Consider the following 20,594-nt stretch of genomic DNA (forward strand, 5'->3'; position numbering starts at 1 on the left):
GCTTGTCTTTCTGTCTTTTTGTCACTTTTCACTTTCTCACCTTTTCACTGAATAACATCAATGATTGAATTCATTATCTGTTACCCCCCATTCTAACTACACAATGCCTATAATCCTATGTAGGTATTATGTATGTATGTATGTACTAATCTACATAAGGTACTACCTACCAAACACACCTTTTCTCTCCTATTTTCATAAACATGATCTTCTGGTCTCATAATAATAAAAAAGGGAAAAAAAGGACAAAGATACTCGAGAGTACATGGACTTGGTACCCCATTTTTATATGCATGGCTTATCGTTTGATCTTCTCGAACTAAAAGCCTTCAGTGCCTCTCCACGTTTTTGAGATGCTGGGATTATTTCCCAACTCAGTTATACCTTGTCCGATTTCGCTGTTACCAGTACCTACCTACATCTGTATGTATTGTACATAGGTAGGTAGGATCGTTGGTACTGAGGTGTATCCTTTGCCCGAAGGCCTTGGCCTTAGCTGCGAGACGAACGACTCTCAGAAGAAGCAGAGGCTGCTGCTAGGGCTTCGGCTGCTGTTTCGGCCTCTGCCATCTCTCTTGCTTCTTGCCAGAGCCTATCCCAGCATTCGTTGCACATTCCGTCGTTCCATTTGATGACAACTTTGTCCACCTCACCTCTAGGTCCCAGGCACCTTTTAAACAATTCGGCGCAAGTTTGAGGCTGTATGAAACCCCAGCAGGAGCAGCCATTCCAACGTTGGTAGAGCTCCTTACACATTGCCCAAAACTGAAGGTCAAGAATAGGCAGAGTCTAAACGAGAAATGATGCGCCGGAAGGACTTCAGACACGATAGTTCTCGTTGCGCGAGAATATCGTAAGTAGGAGCTCAGAACTAAGCTGACAATCTTGTGATGCTAATCGCCGATACTTGGGTATTTGTCCCCAAGTCCCAATCTCCTCCGCCCATAAAATGAATATTCGGATGATCGAAAAATCTCTTGTGAGCTGTCTAATAACAGCAGCGACCACCCGAAATGTATGTGAGTCTCAATTGGTCAACATCGAAATATTGGCGTATGATACTGCCGCCTCGTGATTTGAAACTTTTTTTACGGCAATGAATCTCAGTTGTCTAGTAACAACATGATCATGCCACACCTCTCAAGTAGGCAGGCGAATAGAACAAAACCTGGAAAGGTTAAGAGACGAATTGGAAGAGTGCCGTGGAGTTTCGGACTAGAATGGAGGGTTTGTGAAACGGAGATGGCAATGTATGTAAAGCATGAAAATGGAACTCCGGTGCATTTTGTACAGATTTAAACTCGCATCTCCCACGCCTCCCACACCTCCCACACCTCCAGGGTCCTACAAGCCTAGAACAGCTGCAGGGCGGTAACAGCTCCTAGCTGCAGTGCCCCACCGTGGCTTGCTGTCAAGACCCTGCCAGGGCTACCTACTTCTGCCTACTTCTGCCTACTACATGGAATGTACAGTAGGTAGTGAGTTTTTGTCGTACGACTTTACTGCTAACCAGGAGAACCTAACATACTTTCTAGTCTTGCCTCTAGTAGTACCTAATATGCAGTATTAGTGTAGACTGTCTAGTAGGTAGTAGTGTTCCAAGGAAGTCACTTACACGAGCATAGCATTCGAAGGGATCGAGATCTACCTAATATTCTCTAGTAATCTCTACTGCTATCTCCGCATAGGACAACTTGCAGTAAGTTCTCATCCCATTATCGGCTTTGTCACGCACGACACAATACACGACACAATATAACATACATGTAGTGTTATGTACTAGTTGCCTAGGGGGATAATACCTTGGTAGGTAATGCATACCATATTACCATTGATGTAGGTACTATATAATATTCCAAGGTTAGTCCCTACTTACCTGCCTAGTAGGTACTAGGTAGGTAGTGGTAATGCTTGAGAATCCATACATGTATGTATCCCTTCTTCGCGTTATTTCTAAATGTTTATTCTCAACAATCCCACTGCTCGCTTCGGAGTCTAATTGAAAGCTGACAGGCGAAATCAGCTAGCCATAACAAACTCCCTACTAATATCTCACCATACCCCTTTAGTTTAACTAGGGGGTGGAAGGACTCCAAGAGGATATGCCGGGGAAATGGACCTATTTGGTTGGATATTCGGCATTGAAAGATAGGATCCCATCTCAACATCCTGGTTCGCAAACACCGGTGTTTTGCGGAATGGATAGAGACGAGTGAAGTGGTTGGCTATGTTTAGCAACTTGCCCTCCTCGAATGGCTGGCCCAGTATTTCCATGCCAATGGGGACACCAAGTGGTGCATCTCCAGTTGGCCTAGAGAATCCTACCGGCACCGTAACAACCGGAAACCCTGTCAATGCCCCGAGGATACCGTTCCGCCCCGCCTGCGACGGCGAGCCGAGTTTGACTACGAGGTTCTTCTGTTCCGGATAGATAAGAGCATCAAAGTTCCCCTTCTTGAAAGTTTCATTGACTACCCTCCTGAGATTTTCGATGCTCTGCTTGTTCGCCACATACAAATCATCGTCAGTCGATAGCTCTTTTGATTCACTTATAAAATCGTATTGAGACGGAATGACGAGGAATTTTCCGCTCGCGTACACTTCGTCCCAGGTAGTCGGCCTATCGCCGTTCAGGGTTGGACGGGAAAGGTACTTATTTACTTCCTCCCTGAATTCGAATTTCTGCACATCGAACAAGGCAAGGGCTGATGCATTGTATATTCCGTCTGTTACGTTGAAGATCTCCGCACTCTGGGCTGTGAGGAAATCAATGGCGCTTGAGAAGGCATCGATAACCGGAGCTGTCTCGTCGGACGGCGTGTGATTCCAGAATCCGTCTAGCAGGCCTATACGAAAGACAGACAGGTTACCGTCGTTAAGACCTTCTGTATAATCCGTGCCCCTAACTTCTGGTGGGACGTGAAAGGTGGCGTTGTCACCTTCATCAGCACCAACACTTGCCATGACGGTCAGGGCAATGGCTAGATCTTGGATGTTTCTTGCGATGGGACCAATGTTGTCTTGTGTAAAGCTGATGGGTATGATGCCTGATCTCGATAAAAGTCCACGAGTCGGCCGGACGCTAACGAGGTTGTTTGCACTTGCAGGGCTCCGGAGGCTATTGACAGTATCTGTGCCTGTGCCTAATATGGCCAGACTTGATGCTATTGCCGCACCCGTTCCTCCACTGCTGCCCCCAGGGGTCCGCGTGGCATCGTATGGATTAATGGTCTGCCCGCCTAATGATGATACAGTGAGGCCCTCCAACGCCACTGTTTCAATCTTGGTTACTATCATTTCGAGAGGGGATATCGAATATTAAGGGAAAATGTTGGTGCATACTTTCATGCAAGTTGGTTTTGCCCAAGATAATAGCACCTGCATCTCTCAATACTTTAACGGAAGGGGCGTCGACAGTTGGACGGTTGCCAGCCAATGCAATATTCGCCCCGGTCGTGTTCATCCCCACAGCATCGTAATTATCTTTCAGCAGGACGGGGACACAAAGCAGTTTCCCTGCCGTGTCACCAGCAGCTATTTTATTATCCAACCCGTCGGCTTCGGATAAGGCATCCGGGTTGAGGCTAACGATGGCATTGATAGTCGGGTTCAACGCCTCAATGCGCGCGAGAAACGAAGAAACCACAAGGCGGCATGTGGTCGAGTTTGTGAGCAGCGCAGTCCTTACGCTCTCGATAGTTGATTCCAGGGGATCGAACGAGGAGGTCTGGGCATCAACACCTAATGTCCAAAGAAAAAGAATGCAGAGTATAAAGACCGCCACAGACGGCCGCCCCTGAGAAACATTTGAAGCGAGTGGCTTCATGTTAGGATCTAGTCTCAAGGACTTTGGCACGCATACGAACGCTACCTAAAACCTTTTACACGCTGAAGCTTTATATACCCTTAAGATGCCTCTGAGGTACTTCGTGCCTCTAGTTTACCCATTTAGGCGGTAACATTTTGATATGTGCACCGAAAACCAGGCCCCGCGGGGCGACATTGGAAAGCACATCCACATACACCGAAAGCTTGCCTACCTAACCAGTCCTACAAAAATTAAGCGGGCTAATTCTCGATGGAGACGTGTACATATGTTCTCACGGCAAAAACGAGCTTATCTGCTACTATGTATGTATGTATGTAGCTGGACCTGAGTACAGAGCCGGGTGATGCAGAGATTCAATATCAGGAGATAGGGAACCCCGTCTTCAGCCAATTATCTCAGGGGTTTGATTGACTGCAGATGTCTTTAATTAGGTATTGAGGCAATATGCCCCCCCATTGCCCCCACGTTCGCTCTACGTGCATGTACTGCGTACCTAGGTAGGCACTCGGTATGTACATGTATGCGGGCCTGCGTATCATTACCGAAATAGCCACTACTTAGTATGCACATGTATAGATGTAGGTATGTATGAAAACTTTACAGTACCTCGATTACGCGCTTCCAGGTTCTCGACATGTACGTCCATGGATACATACATATTTCTTGCGGTGACGTGCGGGAGCCTGCGTGCCTGGTTAACGTCGCTAACTGAACTATCGAGTACAATGACTGCCCACCTACACAGGCACCTACCTAAGGTTGGTACCTTTGCACATACATACATATGTACATGCTAAACATTAAAGCCTTCCAATGAAAACTAGAAAAAGGCGAGGTTACGTGTATGTAGGATGTATATAGGTAACATATATTGCTCACGTTACAAGCGTACCTAGTAGTATGTATGGTACGCAGGTAAGATAGGCACTTGGTATACGTGCAGGTTAGTATGGTATGGTGTTCCAAGAACCCCTCTCCTATATATGTACAATACCTAAGCCAGCACCACGAATAGAAATCGGTATACATCCAATGCCTACATTAGGTAGGTTAGGCACATACCTACCTAGCTAGCTTTCTCCTTCAATGTTTCCAATTCCCCCAAGCTCATTCTCTTTTATAGGTACCAATGATGTGTTATCATATGCCTAGGTATGTACATGTATCTCCTACCTATTGCATGAGGTTAGCGGCTTCGCGCCTCGGGCTAATTGGCCACAGGCTTTTGCGCTGCGCAATCTCGGGATCTAAGGAGAGATCGGCAGGGTTGCTGCATATGTATGTGCCTACATACACACATGTATGTACATTGACATTTGCGAGAGCCGAGTCTTGACGTTTTGTGAACGCTGCATTCCCCTCCTTCAGGAAGTCGTTGCTGGTTCGTTCGTTCGTTCGATGTTAGGTAGGTACCTACATACCTATTAGGTATGTATGTAGCAGTAGTACTATGCAGGTACCTAGATGAGGAGAAAGGGGGGCATCAGGTGAACGAAGATTGCGTTTCATAGCTGGGTGCAATACACCTGGGCAGTCAATGTGCTGGGAAAGCATTACATTACATACATGATGGTGGAAGCAAAATCGTTTTTTAAATTTCCCTAAATATGTATTTTATGTATATGTATACCAGACTTCACAACCCCATACAATGTAGGGAGAATGGCACATACATGTGTATACTTTACATGATGGCTCGGCGATTCCGCGAAGGGTAATCCATGATCCCATCGAATCACAAAGCCCCTCCCATGCCCTGGCCCGGCCCCCAGTCTCGACGGTGAGACGGTTGTGTAGAGCCCGAGTTTCTCGAACTCGGGTTCTACGGGGTCAAAAAAGCTACGTGCCACCTGATATCAGACTATTGGCAATAACCAAGCACGAATGCATGCTCTTCTCCCCCAAATGCCGTAAAACTAACTTTTCTCCGTGCTTAATGGGAAGCTGCTGCTACTACTACTCCGCCGCGAGGCTTCACCCTCACGTTGCCGTCCTGGATCGCTTTGTCGGGGATGTCGGCCAGCGGGTCCTTTTTATCCAGGGCGTAGTTTGCGCGGTCACTCCGCGACATCTTCAGGATGTTGTATCTCTCGCCGCCGATCCTGTGCTCCCTGGAAAATCTCCGGAACTAGCAAGATATGTAAGTAAGTCGATAGGCATAATTCGGTAAGGCTATATATAGACTTACTTTACGCTTCCATTCCCATCTGTCAACTTTAGACTGGCCGGAAAGTGGCTTAATCTTGCCACTCTCGTTTTCCAGCGCCCTCACCTTTTCGTCCGTGCCGTAGCATCCGGCCTCCTTCAAATCAATGCCAGCTTTCTTTGCGTAGGCAATGACCTCTTTACGGTACGGCAGCTCAAATTCCTGGTCCTTCAAGGTATCGAGCCAGTACAGGTAAAATGTGATGACCAAGCCTAGATCCTTGATGTCAGAATCGGCTCTAAGCATTTTAGCCCGGTCAAGCTCGTTAAGCGCGGAGACGAAAGCACGGCCAATGAAGGCTATCGTGGTCTCCGTCTTTTTCTCGTTTAGTGCTATTTGCAGTAATGGTTAGTATAAAAAGCCTTGGGATTGCTGGTCTGAGTCTCGGCCAAACTAACATATCCAAGCGTTGAGGGGAATTTCTAGAAGAAACTGCATCATGGCGGCGATGATGGCCCACATCTTCTTCAGATTCTTCTTATCGCGCTTCTTCTTTCCGAACTCCTTATCAAAAGCAACAAGCTACACGATAAAGCACAACGTAAGTGGTTAGTTCATTGCATTGTGCACGTGCTGTAAATTTTGGGAGATTCTGAGAGCTGGGTTTTTGCTTACCATATTTTCAATGACTTCTTGCATTCCATGGCCGTGGAAAGTTTTGGAAATAGACATGTTAAAAAAATCGGGGTTGGTGAAGGAGGCACGCCTCTCCCACGCGGAAAACAATTTCCAGGTCTCCCACATGGCAATCCATCGGTGCTCCGGATGCTCCGTTGCTGGCTTCATTTCAATGTTGTCCTCGGCCCGGATTTCTTGGTTGTATTGGTCAAGTAATTCATCATCGTCAACCTGGTCCTCCTCGTCCTTATCCTCATTTTCATTCTCAATATCAAAGAAAGGGCGGAACATGCAATAATAATCAAATGGTGGTCGTGATTCCGATCCCTCGTCATCGTGCTGCAAGCAAGGATGGTTGAATATATAGTAAGTGGGTGGTGGGGGGTGTGTGTGTAGGTAGAATGGGGTTGGTGGATGGATAGACATGACATACCTCATCGTCGTCTTCGTTGGAGCTGTCGCTCACGTTTTCCTCATCTTCACTTATGGGCCGGCTACGCATCGTACCGCCCCATACAGGTCCAGGTCCAGCCTGGTCATTGCTTTCTGCCCGCCCCCGCTTCTTGGAATCTGTGAGTGCATCGAAAGGTCTGAGTTTGTATAAAAGATAGAATGAAACTAGAACAGGCGCAATGGACAGTACTAGGGTCCTTTGTGAAGGTAAATTGGATGAAAGGGAACCCAGCATTGTGCCGGTTTAAAAAAGAATGGAAACGCAGATATTGGCGATGTATCTCGAAATACCCTATGTATGTCTTTTTTTTTTTGGGAAGAAAGAGATATGTCCAAAATCAAGACGGTCCAAGTTCAAATTTGTTCGACCATATCTGTTTGACGGTTGACCCCGCTGTAACGACACGATTCTCTCACGGCGATCACGTTTTTAAAGGAACAAAATAAAGTGGATGGAGGCTGGCCCTGGGCACACTACGTTGGAGCTTGCTTAGCTAGATTTAGAGGGACAGAGAGGGCACAGAGTGACAGAGGGCCAGGAGGGCTGGGCTTGGAGAAGCTATACAAAAGCTATGACCACTCAATGATCCCGTTGTATCCACCTCGTCGGCACCAAGCACTTAGCACATGCAGACCGCCCTTTCATGTTTTAGGTAACGTCCCACATCGGAGCTTTATTATTTATTTATGTAGGTCCCCAACGGCTAGTTTCCTTCAACAATTTTTATGTTGTCCTTTTTTCCTTTTTTTTTCCTTTTTTTTTTTCTCAGTATCCTGGGTATCTACATACATACATCCATAATGCCTAGCTTCCAACCTACGGTATATAATTGCTTGCAGAGTGTGTATGTGTGTTTGAATTCAAATGTGACAGGCGTGGCTAAATCGCCATGGCAAACGAGAGTTGTGACTGCAAAGGTTAAGTACCTGATAATGCAAACAATTATAACATTGAAGCCTGCAGGGCTCATCTGAAAGAAGACAAGAAGCCATCATCGATTCTCGATTCTCAAGACAATATTCCATAGTTGAAACAAGGATGATCTACAACCACCCGTGACCCAACCTACCTATTACTTAGTTACCTGTTACTTACCTACCTGCCTAGGCAGTAAACTAAACATGACCGGATGTTGCCAAGGATGCTCTTCTCAAACCTCGGATCTCCACTAACACGTCACCGAGCCACCTGCCCGGCTCTCGCGCTTCCACGACGTGTCCATAGCTAGCTACTAGGTACCTAGTGATGGATCCTTCTAGTCAAAAAATGTCGTTGGTACCTAATCACAGACTCTGCCTACCTACACTAGTCTTAGGCCTTTATCAAATATCAACAACTACACTACCGGCATACATATGTAGATAGCCCTAGGGATCCTAGGTTCAGATAGATCCATGACCTCAAAGCAAGCACCACACCTGGGTAATCTGCCGGACGTCACCGTCACCGGATTAGAAGTTGCTAGAAAACCTGGGAATACCGGAACCGGCTTCGGAGAAAGGATCGCCCCGAGTGTCCGAATCTATCGGAAGCATTCTGAATTTGGAAGTGAACCAACCTCACCTAGGTATGCATAATATTTTCGGATTTGAGTTAAGTTAATGCTAGTGCCATCGTCGTCGTGCATTTCTGAAAATATTTTATGCATACATATTACATATTACATATTACACTTCCCGTAAGTTGCCGTAACTAACCATTCCCTCGATCAAGGCTATTAGGTTAGTAGTTACATGTAGGTAAGTACTAGTGTATGTATGTACTATACATATGTACTGCATAATAGTGCATATAAGTATTAATGTACAACTTGAATAGGGGTAAATATAGGGGGGCACTATCACGTGACCAAGAATTGCCCTGTGTTCAATTGATGTTCCTATTCCCAGATACAATACTACTACTATGTACTCGATGGTGGTAGGTACGCCTTTCAATGTTTGCCACCACTTTCTGCTGAACATCTGACGCCAAACCAGACTGGCTACGCGGGCGCCTTGTTGCAATTCACTGTCGTGATCTGCTATATGTTTCAGCTGGCCCAGATTGCGGCTCTTTTGGTCAACGGCGTAGTTTTATATCGCAGTTTGGCGATCGCTGGTAGAGAGGCAAAGGGGAGATGAATCACTGGTGGTTTACGGTAAACGTCATATGGTTGTGCTTGGTTGCAGATAAGCTGAAAGGCATACGACTAGATTGCTGGCTCAGGGTTATACACAATGAACTTCCTTTGGGTACGTGCCAGTAGCTTCTAGGAAATATCATGGATATGCGTTCGTTGGGCCATTCTACCTAGGCAGTACCCCATCTCATGCCACAAGCCTTGAGGAACACCTACGGTAACCTTGGCCATAAGATACTAGGCAAGAACGCTTTTTTCATCTCTTGAATATATTCCTCGTTTGAACTTTGACTTTTAAGAAATCTGAAAAGTCTCTAGGTCCATCCCCTTGTCTTCCACCCAACCTTCACCTCCCATTATCCCATAAACATAACATTCCCCTACGAAATAGTACTGACCACTTTCCGCAGTCTCTCTCAGTAAGAAAGGAGTCTTCCCACCGCTCAGCAAACATATTTTATCCCCAACTTGAGCATTCCAGGGAGCCAATCCAATATACCCTTTGGATGTCACAAAGAGTGCGCGGTGAGCACATGTATCGTACAAACGTTGGAGATACGGCACGTAGTGCCTAGAGACCGCCCACACATCCCACACCTCACGAAGCTTATTGAAAAACCTCCCCTTGCCGTTTATCTTTCTCCATTGCTCGTACAAGACTCTTGCCGCATATGTTGTGCCTTCCGTTCCGCCAAGCGAGAAGCTATCCAGCGGTTCGATCTCTCCGATAGACGATACCCATCCTTCCTCGTCGAACCACAAGTCGACATATATGCGGTCGGCCGAAGGAGCTGCGCCTTCTCCGGGATAGTCGCCAATGTGTGTTCTCCAAAAGGCCTCGAGCCGGCCTTTCTTACCTCCGTATGGGCAAGGAGACCGGTCCCGCAGTGCAATAGAGGACCACTCTTCAAGTTCTGTGATTCCCCATCGAGATAATGGTGGTGTCTCGGATTTGGGATGCCACGGTGGAGAAATTTCCGTGATCGTGTCGAATTCCATGCCGGCGAGTGAGAGAATCTTGTCGTCGAGATCTGCCGACACCTCCGCGTAAGACTGCCTGGCTGCGCGAAAAGCACCAGCTTCGCCCGCTTTCTTGCCCCATTCGAGTAGAGGGTTTGGATCTTGGCTTGTTCGTGCAGCCCAGTTCGGTACCCATGAGGGAAGATCCGGGAATTGGGAGTCGTCAAACCTCGGTGGCTCTTTTTCGTCTAGTAACCCAAACTTTATAGATGCTCTCCCCAGATTGTCCCAGGTCTTGTCGCATCCCTTAGGGCACGTCTGCCGAACTATTCGGTTTGCCGGCGGGTGGACTTTCCCGGCCATGGGACTTTCATGATGCCGAGTCTGTGTTCGATGGTCGAAATACGTGACAACACCTTCATCCAAGCAGCGCTCCCATCCTTCTGGTAGTCTTACTGATCCCTTGCTTGGCTTCTCGTCTTCCTCGTCCTGCACCATCACGGATGTGTCATGGTATCGTGCTCGCTCATACACGCTATAAACGCGCGAATTAACGACGGGCTTAGCCACTCCGCGCCAATAGCGAACACAGTTGATAATATCCAATGTTCCCATTTTAAGTATGACAGCCCTGCAAAAGCGGGTATAGATCTCCGTAACAGGACGTGAGTAGTCCGGGTCCAAAATGGACCCCGTCTCCGGAGGCAAGAGTCCTAAGAACCCAAAAATCCTATCTCGGGGATCAGTACAGGCCAGACGGCGAAGCCTATACAGCAGGTCGTAGAGGTTGTTCCCAGCATTTCCCGTACTGCTCTCCGACCACTTCTGCCTCATGAAATTAATGTCGTCAAAAGTGCTGTCCGCGAAGGACAAGAGTTCCGGGTGCATAATCCGGGTCAGCGCAACCTGCTTAACGGCAATATTCTCCTCCTTCGTCTCGGCGATCAGCCTCTCCCACTCCACCTCCCAGTCGCCGCAGAGAATCTTGAGTTTCCGAGCCAGAACCGCCTCCTGGATGATCCAAACCCGGCTCCACCACGGCCGACACATCAACTCGCGGATCTCGTCTTTCTCCAGCTCGGTCCTCTGCCGGTCGGCCGTCGGAGAGAACCAGGAGCCAGTCTCCGCTGCCGCCCCGCCGTCGTTACCGAACAGTTCTTTCTCAATCGCCCAATGTCTATCGCGGTTCCTGTTATTCCGCGCAATATTGTTCGTCGTAGCGAGCCGGTTCAGGCCGAGCTCGGCCCCTAGGCTCAGCTCACCCAGCCACACCGCGACGCTCGCCGCCGACTCGTAGACCGCGCGCATCAGCTTCACCTGCGCGCCGCGCTCCGCCAGGTCGTCCTGATTAATGCATATGGCGTCGATCCACAGCGTGCGGGGCTGCTTTCCGTATCTCAGGTGGCGGAGAACGGCCTCCAGGTTCTCGAAGACGGGAAACGTCACGCCGTTGAGCGTGATGGTCTGCCCGGCGCCTGGGCCGCCCCACGTGTACGAGAGCGCCTCGTAGTAGGGTGATGAGCTGAGATGCACGGGGTGCAGCGTGCATTCGATGGGCGAAGATAGCTCGGGCGCGGCGGAGAGCTCGAGGAGCCTGATCTCGCCCGCCTCGGAATCGAGGGGTTGGTATATTGAGGTGCTCATTTTTCTTCAGATTCTATGACGAATACCTAGGTACCTACCTAAGATAATCTAAAAGTTAAGTCTGGGTTCACCAGTAGTTAAGAGTGGTCTCCCCCCTGGCTAAGGATCTCAATTTTCAGGGGTTATGGTCACGTGTAGAAACCCGTTGTTTGTAAAATCGATCAGGCAGCAGTAATTGAATACAGCCAGAACGGGTCTAAACCCTTCTCCACTGCATTACGCGGCTGAAAAACAGGTCGCTTGTCTCATGTTGAAGGAGTTGGGATTCGAATCCATGATCAGAAGCCTAGTGTTGTGGTAGGTAGGTGTAGGTAGGTAAAGCCCGCCGTCAAAACTCGAGCCCCGTTCTTCGATGGCAAGAGCACAGGTCTTTGAAGAAGAAAGATAGACACATTATACAAGATAAGAATGAGTAGAATAAGTCGAATCTATTACATTTTAATTCATTCAAGCAGAGTGGAATGGATATTATTTCTACCTGACTATCAGATTATAGGAAGGTACCAAGGTGAAGACTGCCATTCAACGCTTGAATCTTGTAAGGAGACAACCCAAGTTATAACAACATCGTCAAGACTCTTCCGCAGGGAGGGCAATGTCTGCATCGCCCAAAACCTGATGTTTGTTAAGTTTTGACGATATCATGGCAAACAGCGTTGTTCTCCATAACTATCATGACATAAGTACGAGGAAATCAAATCAACATGAATACTACCTAGATAGGTAGGTAGCGCTGATAGGAATCGAACCTGGTCCCGTTAATAAGTTTATGAGTAAGTTGGTGCTTAGGTATGATAGCAAGGACAGGACGGGAATATCTTCGAGTAATACCTCAGGGGCTCCGACTCGCCGAATACACGGACATGATGTAGTTATCACGAGAGATAAATCTTATACCTAAAGACAAGCCTCGGTCCGGATCTCGGTTGTAGCAGTACTTACCATGCTTGGGGGTCATGGACATGTGTCAATCTAGCAAAATCCTCTATCGGGGATCACAAAGGGTTCAATTATACCACAAAGTCGGCACGTTTGCGTTTTCTCGGCTCTCGTAAGGCGTACCGGGGACAATATGATCCGCTACAGCCCACACACTCCGAATTCTGCAGCTTTCAGGGTCCAACAGCGCCGAGTTATGTATGTTTCATAAATCGGTGGAAACCACCACTTGCTCCGAGATGTGGGGGAAAGCCGGTGATTGACGGCTTCCAAGGAATCGACTTGCAGATAGAAGCCTACCTATAGGGCAAGACAAGAATGCACATGTAGATCAGGGTTCTACCATCCATCCTTCTATACGTCATGCCAGATATACTCCTTACCCACGTGGCGCAACAGGGAATTCGCTCTCGGCTCGCTAGAGAAACCTGGTTTATCCCACGCCCCCTTCTGAGTGGACTCAGAAATCCCGTGTGACTGGGGAAATCGTATCCCAAAACAGGAGCCTGGAAGTTGTGTAACTTGGACTATACGTTGGGCACCGCTCGCAGATTATAGCCAAACCATTCCGTAGGCAGGTGTTGGGCCCTTGGATATCTCGCTACATACTGTACCTAGTAGATATGGCGAGTTAGCACCAACAATTCCTTTCGAACAAGGGCCTAGGACTGTAATTGGTGCTAATACTGTTGTTGCTATTGGAGCATGTTCATGATGTGCGTGATATACAATTGAGAAAGCTGCAAAGGGATTGGTGGACGGCCTGACCTTTGACACTCAATATTGGCTCATGGAAGGGATACATAACTCCGTAGCGGCATGGCATAACGAGTAAGCATATCATTATGCGTTACGCTTTCAGCTCCGAGAAGCATAGTTACGCGCTTTATGCTTGTGATAAATTGATCCAGTGCCTACTTTGGTATCCTAGGTACATACTATATGTACCTGGAGTAATTGAATACGTCTGGTGGATATGCGGATCTATATGTTTCGTACCTAACTTAGGTACGGCTAAATGTGATTAGTAGGCATGATACCACGAAGTTTTAGATCGTTTGGAGTTTTATGAGATAGTACCTACCTACCTATTACCTGGTACCTGGTATCTAACGTATTGTTTGGCAACTCGCTTCCAGATTCGCAGAATAGAAAGGTCACCTCACACCACTCTACTCTACCATCAGCGCTGGTACCAGTCTGTCGGAAACTACTGTACATAGACAGAAGTATAGGTACCATACGATACTTACACCTGCACCTAAGCATGCGTGCTATGAGAGGCGCATAACATGCCGTCCCCGGTTTCGGGGGTTTCCGCGGTTCTAGATCTAAAAGTCCAGCTTTCTATTATATTCGAGGTCTGCCGTCACATCCCTGAGCTCTTCGATGGAACCTAATGTAACCAGTATTTGAGGATCATCACGCGATCACTATTCCAGAAGCAGCAGAACGTGCTTCTCTCATATAAGTTGGGCCCTCTAACTCGTAGATTGGGATGCTTACATCTAGGTAGGTAGGATGGCTGGAAGACGCGTGTTGTGTAGACTCTTCGAACCAATCGAGGGCAGATGGGAAGTTATCGAAGATTGCTAATGCACTATAAAGGGCAGAATATGCCACTGATACAGCATAATAAGCTGACAGGATTCCGGAACTACCTAGTACATGAGTAAGTAGGTTAGGCACCTCTGCTAGGCGAGATACTTTCTATGTAATTGGCAGCGATGTGTTTCATCCGCCAGTTGCGCTGAGACCAGGCTGAAAGGGGAATGTGTCTTCTTCAACTTGCCTCTATAAGACGCACTTCCGGATGTTGTGAAATCCCCACAGCCCTGACCGTGTGCATTGCTTCACATGAAATGAAACTATACATGTTAGTATAGCAGGGAAAATCTTTTCTCATACTGCTACTATCAATGTGACTACTATAAGACTGTACGGTGCTTCCTACCTAGGTAGTCGGGCTGGTCAATACAGCATGTACACAGTATGTATGAAGAGATTCAGATATTCAAGTCCGGATAGAATAGATCTTACAGTTACATATATGTATTACCTAGGTACAATACAATACATGCCACTGATGTATATTACTAAGCTTGCCTGCCTGCCCGCCTACACTACATCATCATTGATAGTAGTACTGACCCACGTATGTAGGTACCTAGGTATGTAGGAACATACATATTAATACATGGTATGCCCCGGTTCACTTTCGAGGAACATCTGGAAGGTTCAAGGTTATGAGGGTAGTGTAACCCCCCAACATTGGCAATCCCCCACAGGTACAACAGTACATACATACATCATGCAGTACATAGAATCATAGATTAGATTCAATGTTCAATGTTCATCAATGTTCTTTCTTCTTTCAATGGCACATACGGCACATACCTCCTCCATAGTACCCACATTCGATGTTTGACCTATACAAACTCTCTCCTTGAATTTTCAGGGTCCGACAAGATTAACACTAACTCTGATATGCACGAGAAAGAAAAGGGTGAAGAAGGAAAGGGATGACGATAAAGTTTGAGACAATTGAAACCATACCTACTACCCAAGTGGCCCAAATGGTAATATCAATGCTACCGTACTCATATCTATGTACGAGAAGCAGGCATGCATGCTACCTTCCTTTCCCTTTGCTAAATCCTAGCTGCCCAGCTGGATACGTTGGATAACCCATAAGTAACCCGCACACGCTGGGCTCTGGACGCCCACCTAGTCGATCTCCTAACTCATCCTCCATCCGCCGACTGTCATGGTTGGTTTGTCGAACCTGAAGCCCCGTCCCAACGTTGCGGTGCCTGGGAGAAAGACAAGCACGACCTGGCACCGTAGAAATGCAACAACTTGTCATAGCCTTCCTTTGGGGGCTCTTTATGAGGCCGGATAACGAACTGTTTCCCAAATTTAATACGACTTCTTCACTGTCTAAACACTTGATTACTACTATTGTACTACGTCCCGATCTTGTCCTACACCCTTCGAATTCTGCCTTTACCGTATTTGCTTCCAAGCTGATTCATAGATGACTGTATCTACTTAATATGTTCACCCTCTTGGGCCGTTAATTTGAAACCGTCTGTTGCGAGGCAGGACGACCAACTATGCGATAATCGGCATCTATACACCGCTAGTATGGTCTAATTAACGACGACCTGACGTCCGACGAAACTATAGAGGTCATTTGCATCTTTTTGACAGCCCAAGCAATGTGAGTAACACTGCAGCTGCCTTTCCGCCAATCCTGATGGGTACAGCCGACATCTCCATACCGCCCGAGCGGCGAGTATTCACGCCCATCATTCCCGCATTGCCACAATGTATTCAGCCGCCTGACAAGATCTTATAACGACTAACTGGGTCTTTCGTCATAAACGACCTCCCGGATCCTTCATCACATGGTCATCGCTAGCCTTGGCTATCTTCCCGAATCATGACGGCATGACCATCGTGTACGTCGGCTCCTCCCACTCCACTTTTAACCCCTAAGTGCCGCTTAACATGAATTTTATTAGCATCCAACCGGGTGCTGCAGCCGCCCTACTCTGTCTACTATGTAGAAGCCCCTAGCCATCTAGCTATGACGATACCTGTGCTTATGATGTTGGTGTGTTCATCGACACCGGTGAATGTGACTATACTGATGTGGTATATTATTAGGTAAGTACCTGAAATATAGCTTAAGTGGCCCTCGTTGACCAGGCCATAGCCCTTTCCGTGCAATTCCCCTGACTTGCGTCCAAGCCTCCTGTTCACCTGCTGAAATACTACACAATTCTCTGTAAGTAAGTACTAATTACGTATTAGTCTTCCCCATAAAGTGAGAGTTTCTTGTCTATTGGCTAATTCCAAGGCCCAGAATTGGCTGGATTTTATAGATGCTGTATCACCAATGTCATCGTCAGTCCACCACCGACTGTCTCTCATTTTCCGTCCGTGTGTATACATTTCACGACGTATCTTGGGGGTCTGTAGGTAGTGTGCCTCCCTTGGGTAGGTACCTACAATACAATGCTGGGCTCAACCCCCCACATCTGTAGCTAACCCGATGCATTATAGGTACTTCCAGAGTACTCTACAGTACGACTACTTATTCATGGAGGTATACTCGTCCCTGCAAGCCGCCGTTCTAAAGATATAGCCTCGGGGTCCTTGAGTGGACGTTATCATGTTCTGGTGCATAGAACTCCATCTAGCGACCCTCCATCCGTCATCCGTGTTAGCCTTCGCTGCCAATACGAAAACATTTAGGTAACCCTTGTATCCGCAGTTCGATATATGTAGGTGGTGCAGATCTTTCCCTACATGGTGCGTGGCTCTCCTTCAGCTATCATATCCCGAGATGACTGATCCTGAGGGTTCCTTTGGACGCCACTAGCACAGGGTCGGGTCATAGTGAGAGAAACAAGAGGGTAAGTGTACCGACTTTCTGGAAATTGTGCTTCCCTTCATTTTAGTCACGGAAATGGCATGTTATCCGTCCACCGGTCTACCATTCTTCCCACGTCTTTTCCTTAATCGAACGACTCATCTATTTTCCTTGAAATGGCTCCTAATGTAGGAGTATATATTCTACACCATCCTGCGTCACTTCATATCGCTAGTATTAACCGCTCATCATCTCTTTGTCTCTCTGTCTCTTACACTCTCTATGTTCTATCTAATCTATCAATATTACCTGCGCTCTCCAAGCTCACTATGGCACCACATCTTGACATATCATCTCCTACCGAAAGCTTCACAGCGAGCTTCAATGGAAGCCCCTTTCGATCTTCCGCTTCTTCTGAATTGAGACTGAACTCTCGGGACTCAGCCGAACCACATTCCTCACCTGATAGCTCCTTTCATGGCGAACTTATGGACGGAGTTTTCCATATGACGCGGCCATTGGTCCCCGGAGTCTACGTACCAACTATGTGTTTCTTTGATCAGGAAACTGAAGATGTTGATGTTGGCGCTATTGTTCACCATGCAGTTCGGCTTGCCAAGGCTGGAGTGACGGGCATCGCAACTCAAGGCTCAAACGGTGAAGCTGTTCACCTTACACATGATGAGCGCAATCTGGTCACATTCACCACTCGCACTGCATTAAACGAAGCCGGGTTCATCCGTGTACCGGTTATCGTTGGCTGTGGAGCTCAAAGTACTCGTGAGACTATCCAGTACTGTGTTGAGGCGTGGAAAGCAGGGGGCGACTATGCCCTCGTATTGCCTCCCTCATACTACGCGTCCTTATTTGCACCCTCGTCCCAAACAATTGAGGATTTTTTCACGACGGTTGCTGACGCGTCCCCGATACCCCTTATCATATACAACTTTCCTGGCGCTGTAAATGGCATGGATTTAACGTCGGATACAGTTATCAAATTAGCACAACATCCAAATATTGTCGGCGTCAAGTTCACGTGCGGCAACACCGGGAAGCTAAACCGTGTAGCAGCCGCCATGCGGAAGCAGTCTGAAAACTATAACCCGGAAAGGCCGGAGTTCTTGGTTTTGGCAGGCTCAGCCGATTTCTCTCTCCAGTCATTGATCGCAGGAGGACACGGCATATTAGCAGGGCTTGGAAACATCGCACCAAGATCCTGCATCAAGACTATTGAGCTGTATAACTCTGGTAATTACCTTGAGGCCCAAGAAATGCAGGAAATAGTGTCACAAGGTGACTGGACAGCCATTCAGGGTGGCGTGGTAGGTGTTAAGGCTGGCCTTCAGGCGTGGATGGGCTACGGCGGCTACGCACGAAGTCCTCTTCCCAAGCCATCTGCCGAAGAAATGAAAGCGTGGAAAGAGGGGTTCAGAGCACTGGTGTTGCTAGAAAAGTCCTTGTGAGAGGCTCCTAACATTCAAAGACCAAGGCATGCGAAAGACGCAGCTATAAGCACCATACTCCGATCGTTAAACCTTTTCACACCTTTGAGAAGACTTGCAGCAACCGCTCTTGGGTGTCGAGAAAGGCCCCTCCTTGAGGCTATGTGGATTTTATGCAGTACAGAATTTATGAACACGATAAGGCGTTTAGGGGGGTGGATGGTAAGGGATTCCGTTGTTCGTCATACCTGACGCCCGTTGGTAGTGATAGGGGGCACTGTATGATCATACATCGCCCTCTGTCCCCTTTCACCTTTCGCGCCAGGCCTTATTTTCTAACGAACCATCGGGGGCTTTTGATTATACCTAAGTAACACTTGATGCAAACCTATCTAGCTCAAAAGGGCATGACATTTCGGCTACTTAGGTGCCGTATATATTGCCCAGAAATTTAAACACAATCTACTCATTTACACACACGCACACACACCTATCTAATATTTGCAGCTATTTGCAATTAGGGCAAATGACGAAAGACTTGAAAAGGTGAAAAGGGGTGTAAACCTTCTCGGCTTATCAGCCGAGATGTCTTATTTCTTTGACGCTCATGTCTCAGCCACCATTAACGGTCTAAGATTGTAAAAAGATAAAGCTCCAAGGTTCCATAGCCTGCCTGGGCCGAATGGCCTTGGTGGCTTGAAGGGCGTACATATCTACCTAGCTAATGCCTCCAAGAACCCTAGAATACCCACTTACTATGTCACTGTTCAGACGCCGAAGCATCTGTTCGAAGCTATCTAACTAAGCCGATAGGGTACTTAATGATGTCTACCACCCGGGAGTGTCTCAGAAGCACTAGAAACAGCAATGCCTTGGGAATCTTAACAATCGGAGACGAGGGCGAGCAGAACAAGACTGATTTACTCAAATGATAGTCATATGACCAATGCCTAGTACAACCATACTATTCATCAATTTTGGTGTATGGGTCTACTTGTGCTTAAAAGATCTTGCGTTAATCTGTGCTCGGCCGGATGTGTGTTCTTACTATTCAAAGACGTGCTGGCACCAATTTTGCCTGGATCAGCTTACTATCGGTTCAGATACAAAGAGCCGTTCGGCAGTAGTTCATACCGGACTGTACCAAGTACTTTTCATGTTACTCCCAAAGCGGTCAGCAAGTAGCCTTGATCCTCCGCTTCAAACGGTCCGGCTATGACTCGAATAAGATCCATGCAGCGTGGGAGCGTCGTGGTACTGCAGGAAGGGTCCCTCCCCCCACTGCCGCGCGCCACACGGTAATGTGCTGAAAGCCGTGAGGCTGCATTGTATCCCGGGATATCCCAAGGACATCCCCGGGAATTGGCGCTGAGTGAGATCAGTCTCCGATAGGTTGGGAGCTGTCGACTGCCATGTGGGGGGATGACCTTGGGTTGTTGTGGCTGTTCACGTTCCTGCAGCTTGCCGAGCCTGGAAAATATAGGTACGTGGCTGGTAACACATACACACAGCTTACACTTGTGAGTCGCGGAGGACTCTAAAACATACGATCTAGACTCCTTGTCAATGGCCACAAGATGTGATGTCCTGAGCCACTTGATGGCCGAGTATCGAGCGACTACCTCTAGCTACCTACATACCTGTCTAGGTAGTAACCTACTACCTACCTACCTAGACACCTATCTACCACTCGGACATTACTCACTTCGAAACTCCGAGTAGCGACTCGAACCAGAATCTCGCGATATCAAAAACAGAACTAGTATCTCTTCACAAGGCGCTTATGTGGTGCTGCCTCACTCAACACGTCATATGTTTACCTTTGACGTGACGGCAGGCCTCCGTAAGCCTACCAGGTAAACACGTTGTCTCTTCTCAAGGCAGTTCAGAGAACAGCAAGTGAATCACAATGACTGCAAAGATGCTCTTTTTGAGTTAGTGTGTTACCCCGTATATTTCACCAGTGGTCGTGATCTCATGATCCTCTTTAGCTCCCGTA

At 47.5% G+C, this 20,594-nt stretch overlaps 5 protein-coding genes across 5 annotated transcripts; 1 reads left to right on the forward strand and 4 right to left on the reverse strand.

Moving 5' to 3' along the window:
• Positions 1-25: 25 nt before the first annotated feature.
• GGS25DRAFT_487625 (uncharacterized protein) lies at positions 26-1,287 on the reverse strand. The gene has a single exon (XM_049260731.1). It carries the CDS (start codon positions 754-756, stop codon positions 493-495), a length of 264 nt encoding a protein of 87 aa, XP_049118107.1. The 5' UTR covers positions 757-1,287; the 3' UTR covers positions 26-492.
• A 406-nt stretch (positions 1,288-1,693) lies between these two features.
• Positions 1,694-3,443, reverse strand: GGS25DRAFT_247570 (amidase signature domain-containing protein). The gene is made up of 2 exons (XM_049257173.1): positions 2,060-3,443; positions 1,694-1,806 (listed from the first exon to the last, which is right to left on the reverse strand). Exon 1 carries the CDS (start codon positions 3,295-3,297, stop codon positions 2,071-2,073), a length of 1,227 nt encoding a protein of 408 aa, XP_049118108.1. The 5' UTR covers positions 3,298-3,443; the 3' UTR covers positions 1,694-1,806; positions 2,060-2,070.
• A 1,791-nt stretch (positions 3,444-5,234) lies between these two features.
• On the reverse strand, positions 5,235-7,662 carry GGS25DRAFT_487634 (uncharacterized protein). The gene is made up of 5 exons (XM_049260732.1): positions 7,087-7,662; positions 6,651-6,992; positions 6,434-6,557; positions 6,018-6,367; positions 5,235-5,957 (listed from the first exon to the last, which is right to left on the reverse strand). The coding sequence occupies exons 1-5, from the start codon at positions 7,339-7,341 to the stop codon at positions 5,763-5,765; spliced, it is 1,266 nt and encodes a 421-aa protein (XP_049118109.1). The 5' UTR covers positions 7,342-7,662; the 3' UTR covers positions 5,235-5,762.
• Positions 7,663-9,523: 1,861 nt separating this feature from the next.
• Positions 9,524-11,833, reverse strand: GGS25DRAFT_531063 (HET-domain-containing protein; the record flags this gene model as incomplete). The annotated part of the gene is made up of 1 exon (XM_049265458.1): positions 9,524-11,833. One exon carries the CDS (start codon positions 11,831-11,833, stop codon positions 9,524-9,526), a length of 2,310 nt encoding a protein of 769 aa, XP_049118110.1.
• Positions 11,834-16,661: 4,828 nt separating this feature from the next.
• Positions 16,662-19,119, forward strand: GGS25DRAFT_487657 (dihydrodipicolinate synthetase). The gene is made up of 5 exons (XM_049260733.1): positions 16,662-16,777; positions 16,844-16,886; positions 17,055-17,091; positions 17,152-17,196; positions 17,521-19,119. Coding segments are annotated over exons 3-5 (1,143 nt in total). The 5' UTR covers positions 16,662-16,777; positions 16,844-16,886; positions 17,055-17,089; the 3' UTR covers positions 18,617-19,119.
• The last annotated feature ends 1,475 nt before the right edge of the window (positions 19,120-20,594 follow it).

The sequence above is a fragment of the Hypoxylon fragiforme genome (assembly GCF_022984875.1).
Source record: "Hypoxylon fragiforme strain CBS 206.31 chromosome Unknown GGS25scaffold_4, whole genome shotgun sequence".
NCBI lineage: Eukaryota > Fungi > Ascomycota > Sordariomycetes > Xylariales > Hypoxylaceae > Hypoxylon > Hypoxylon fragiforme.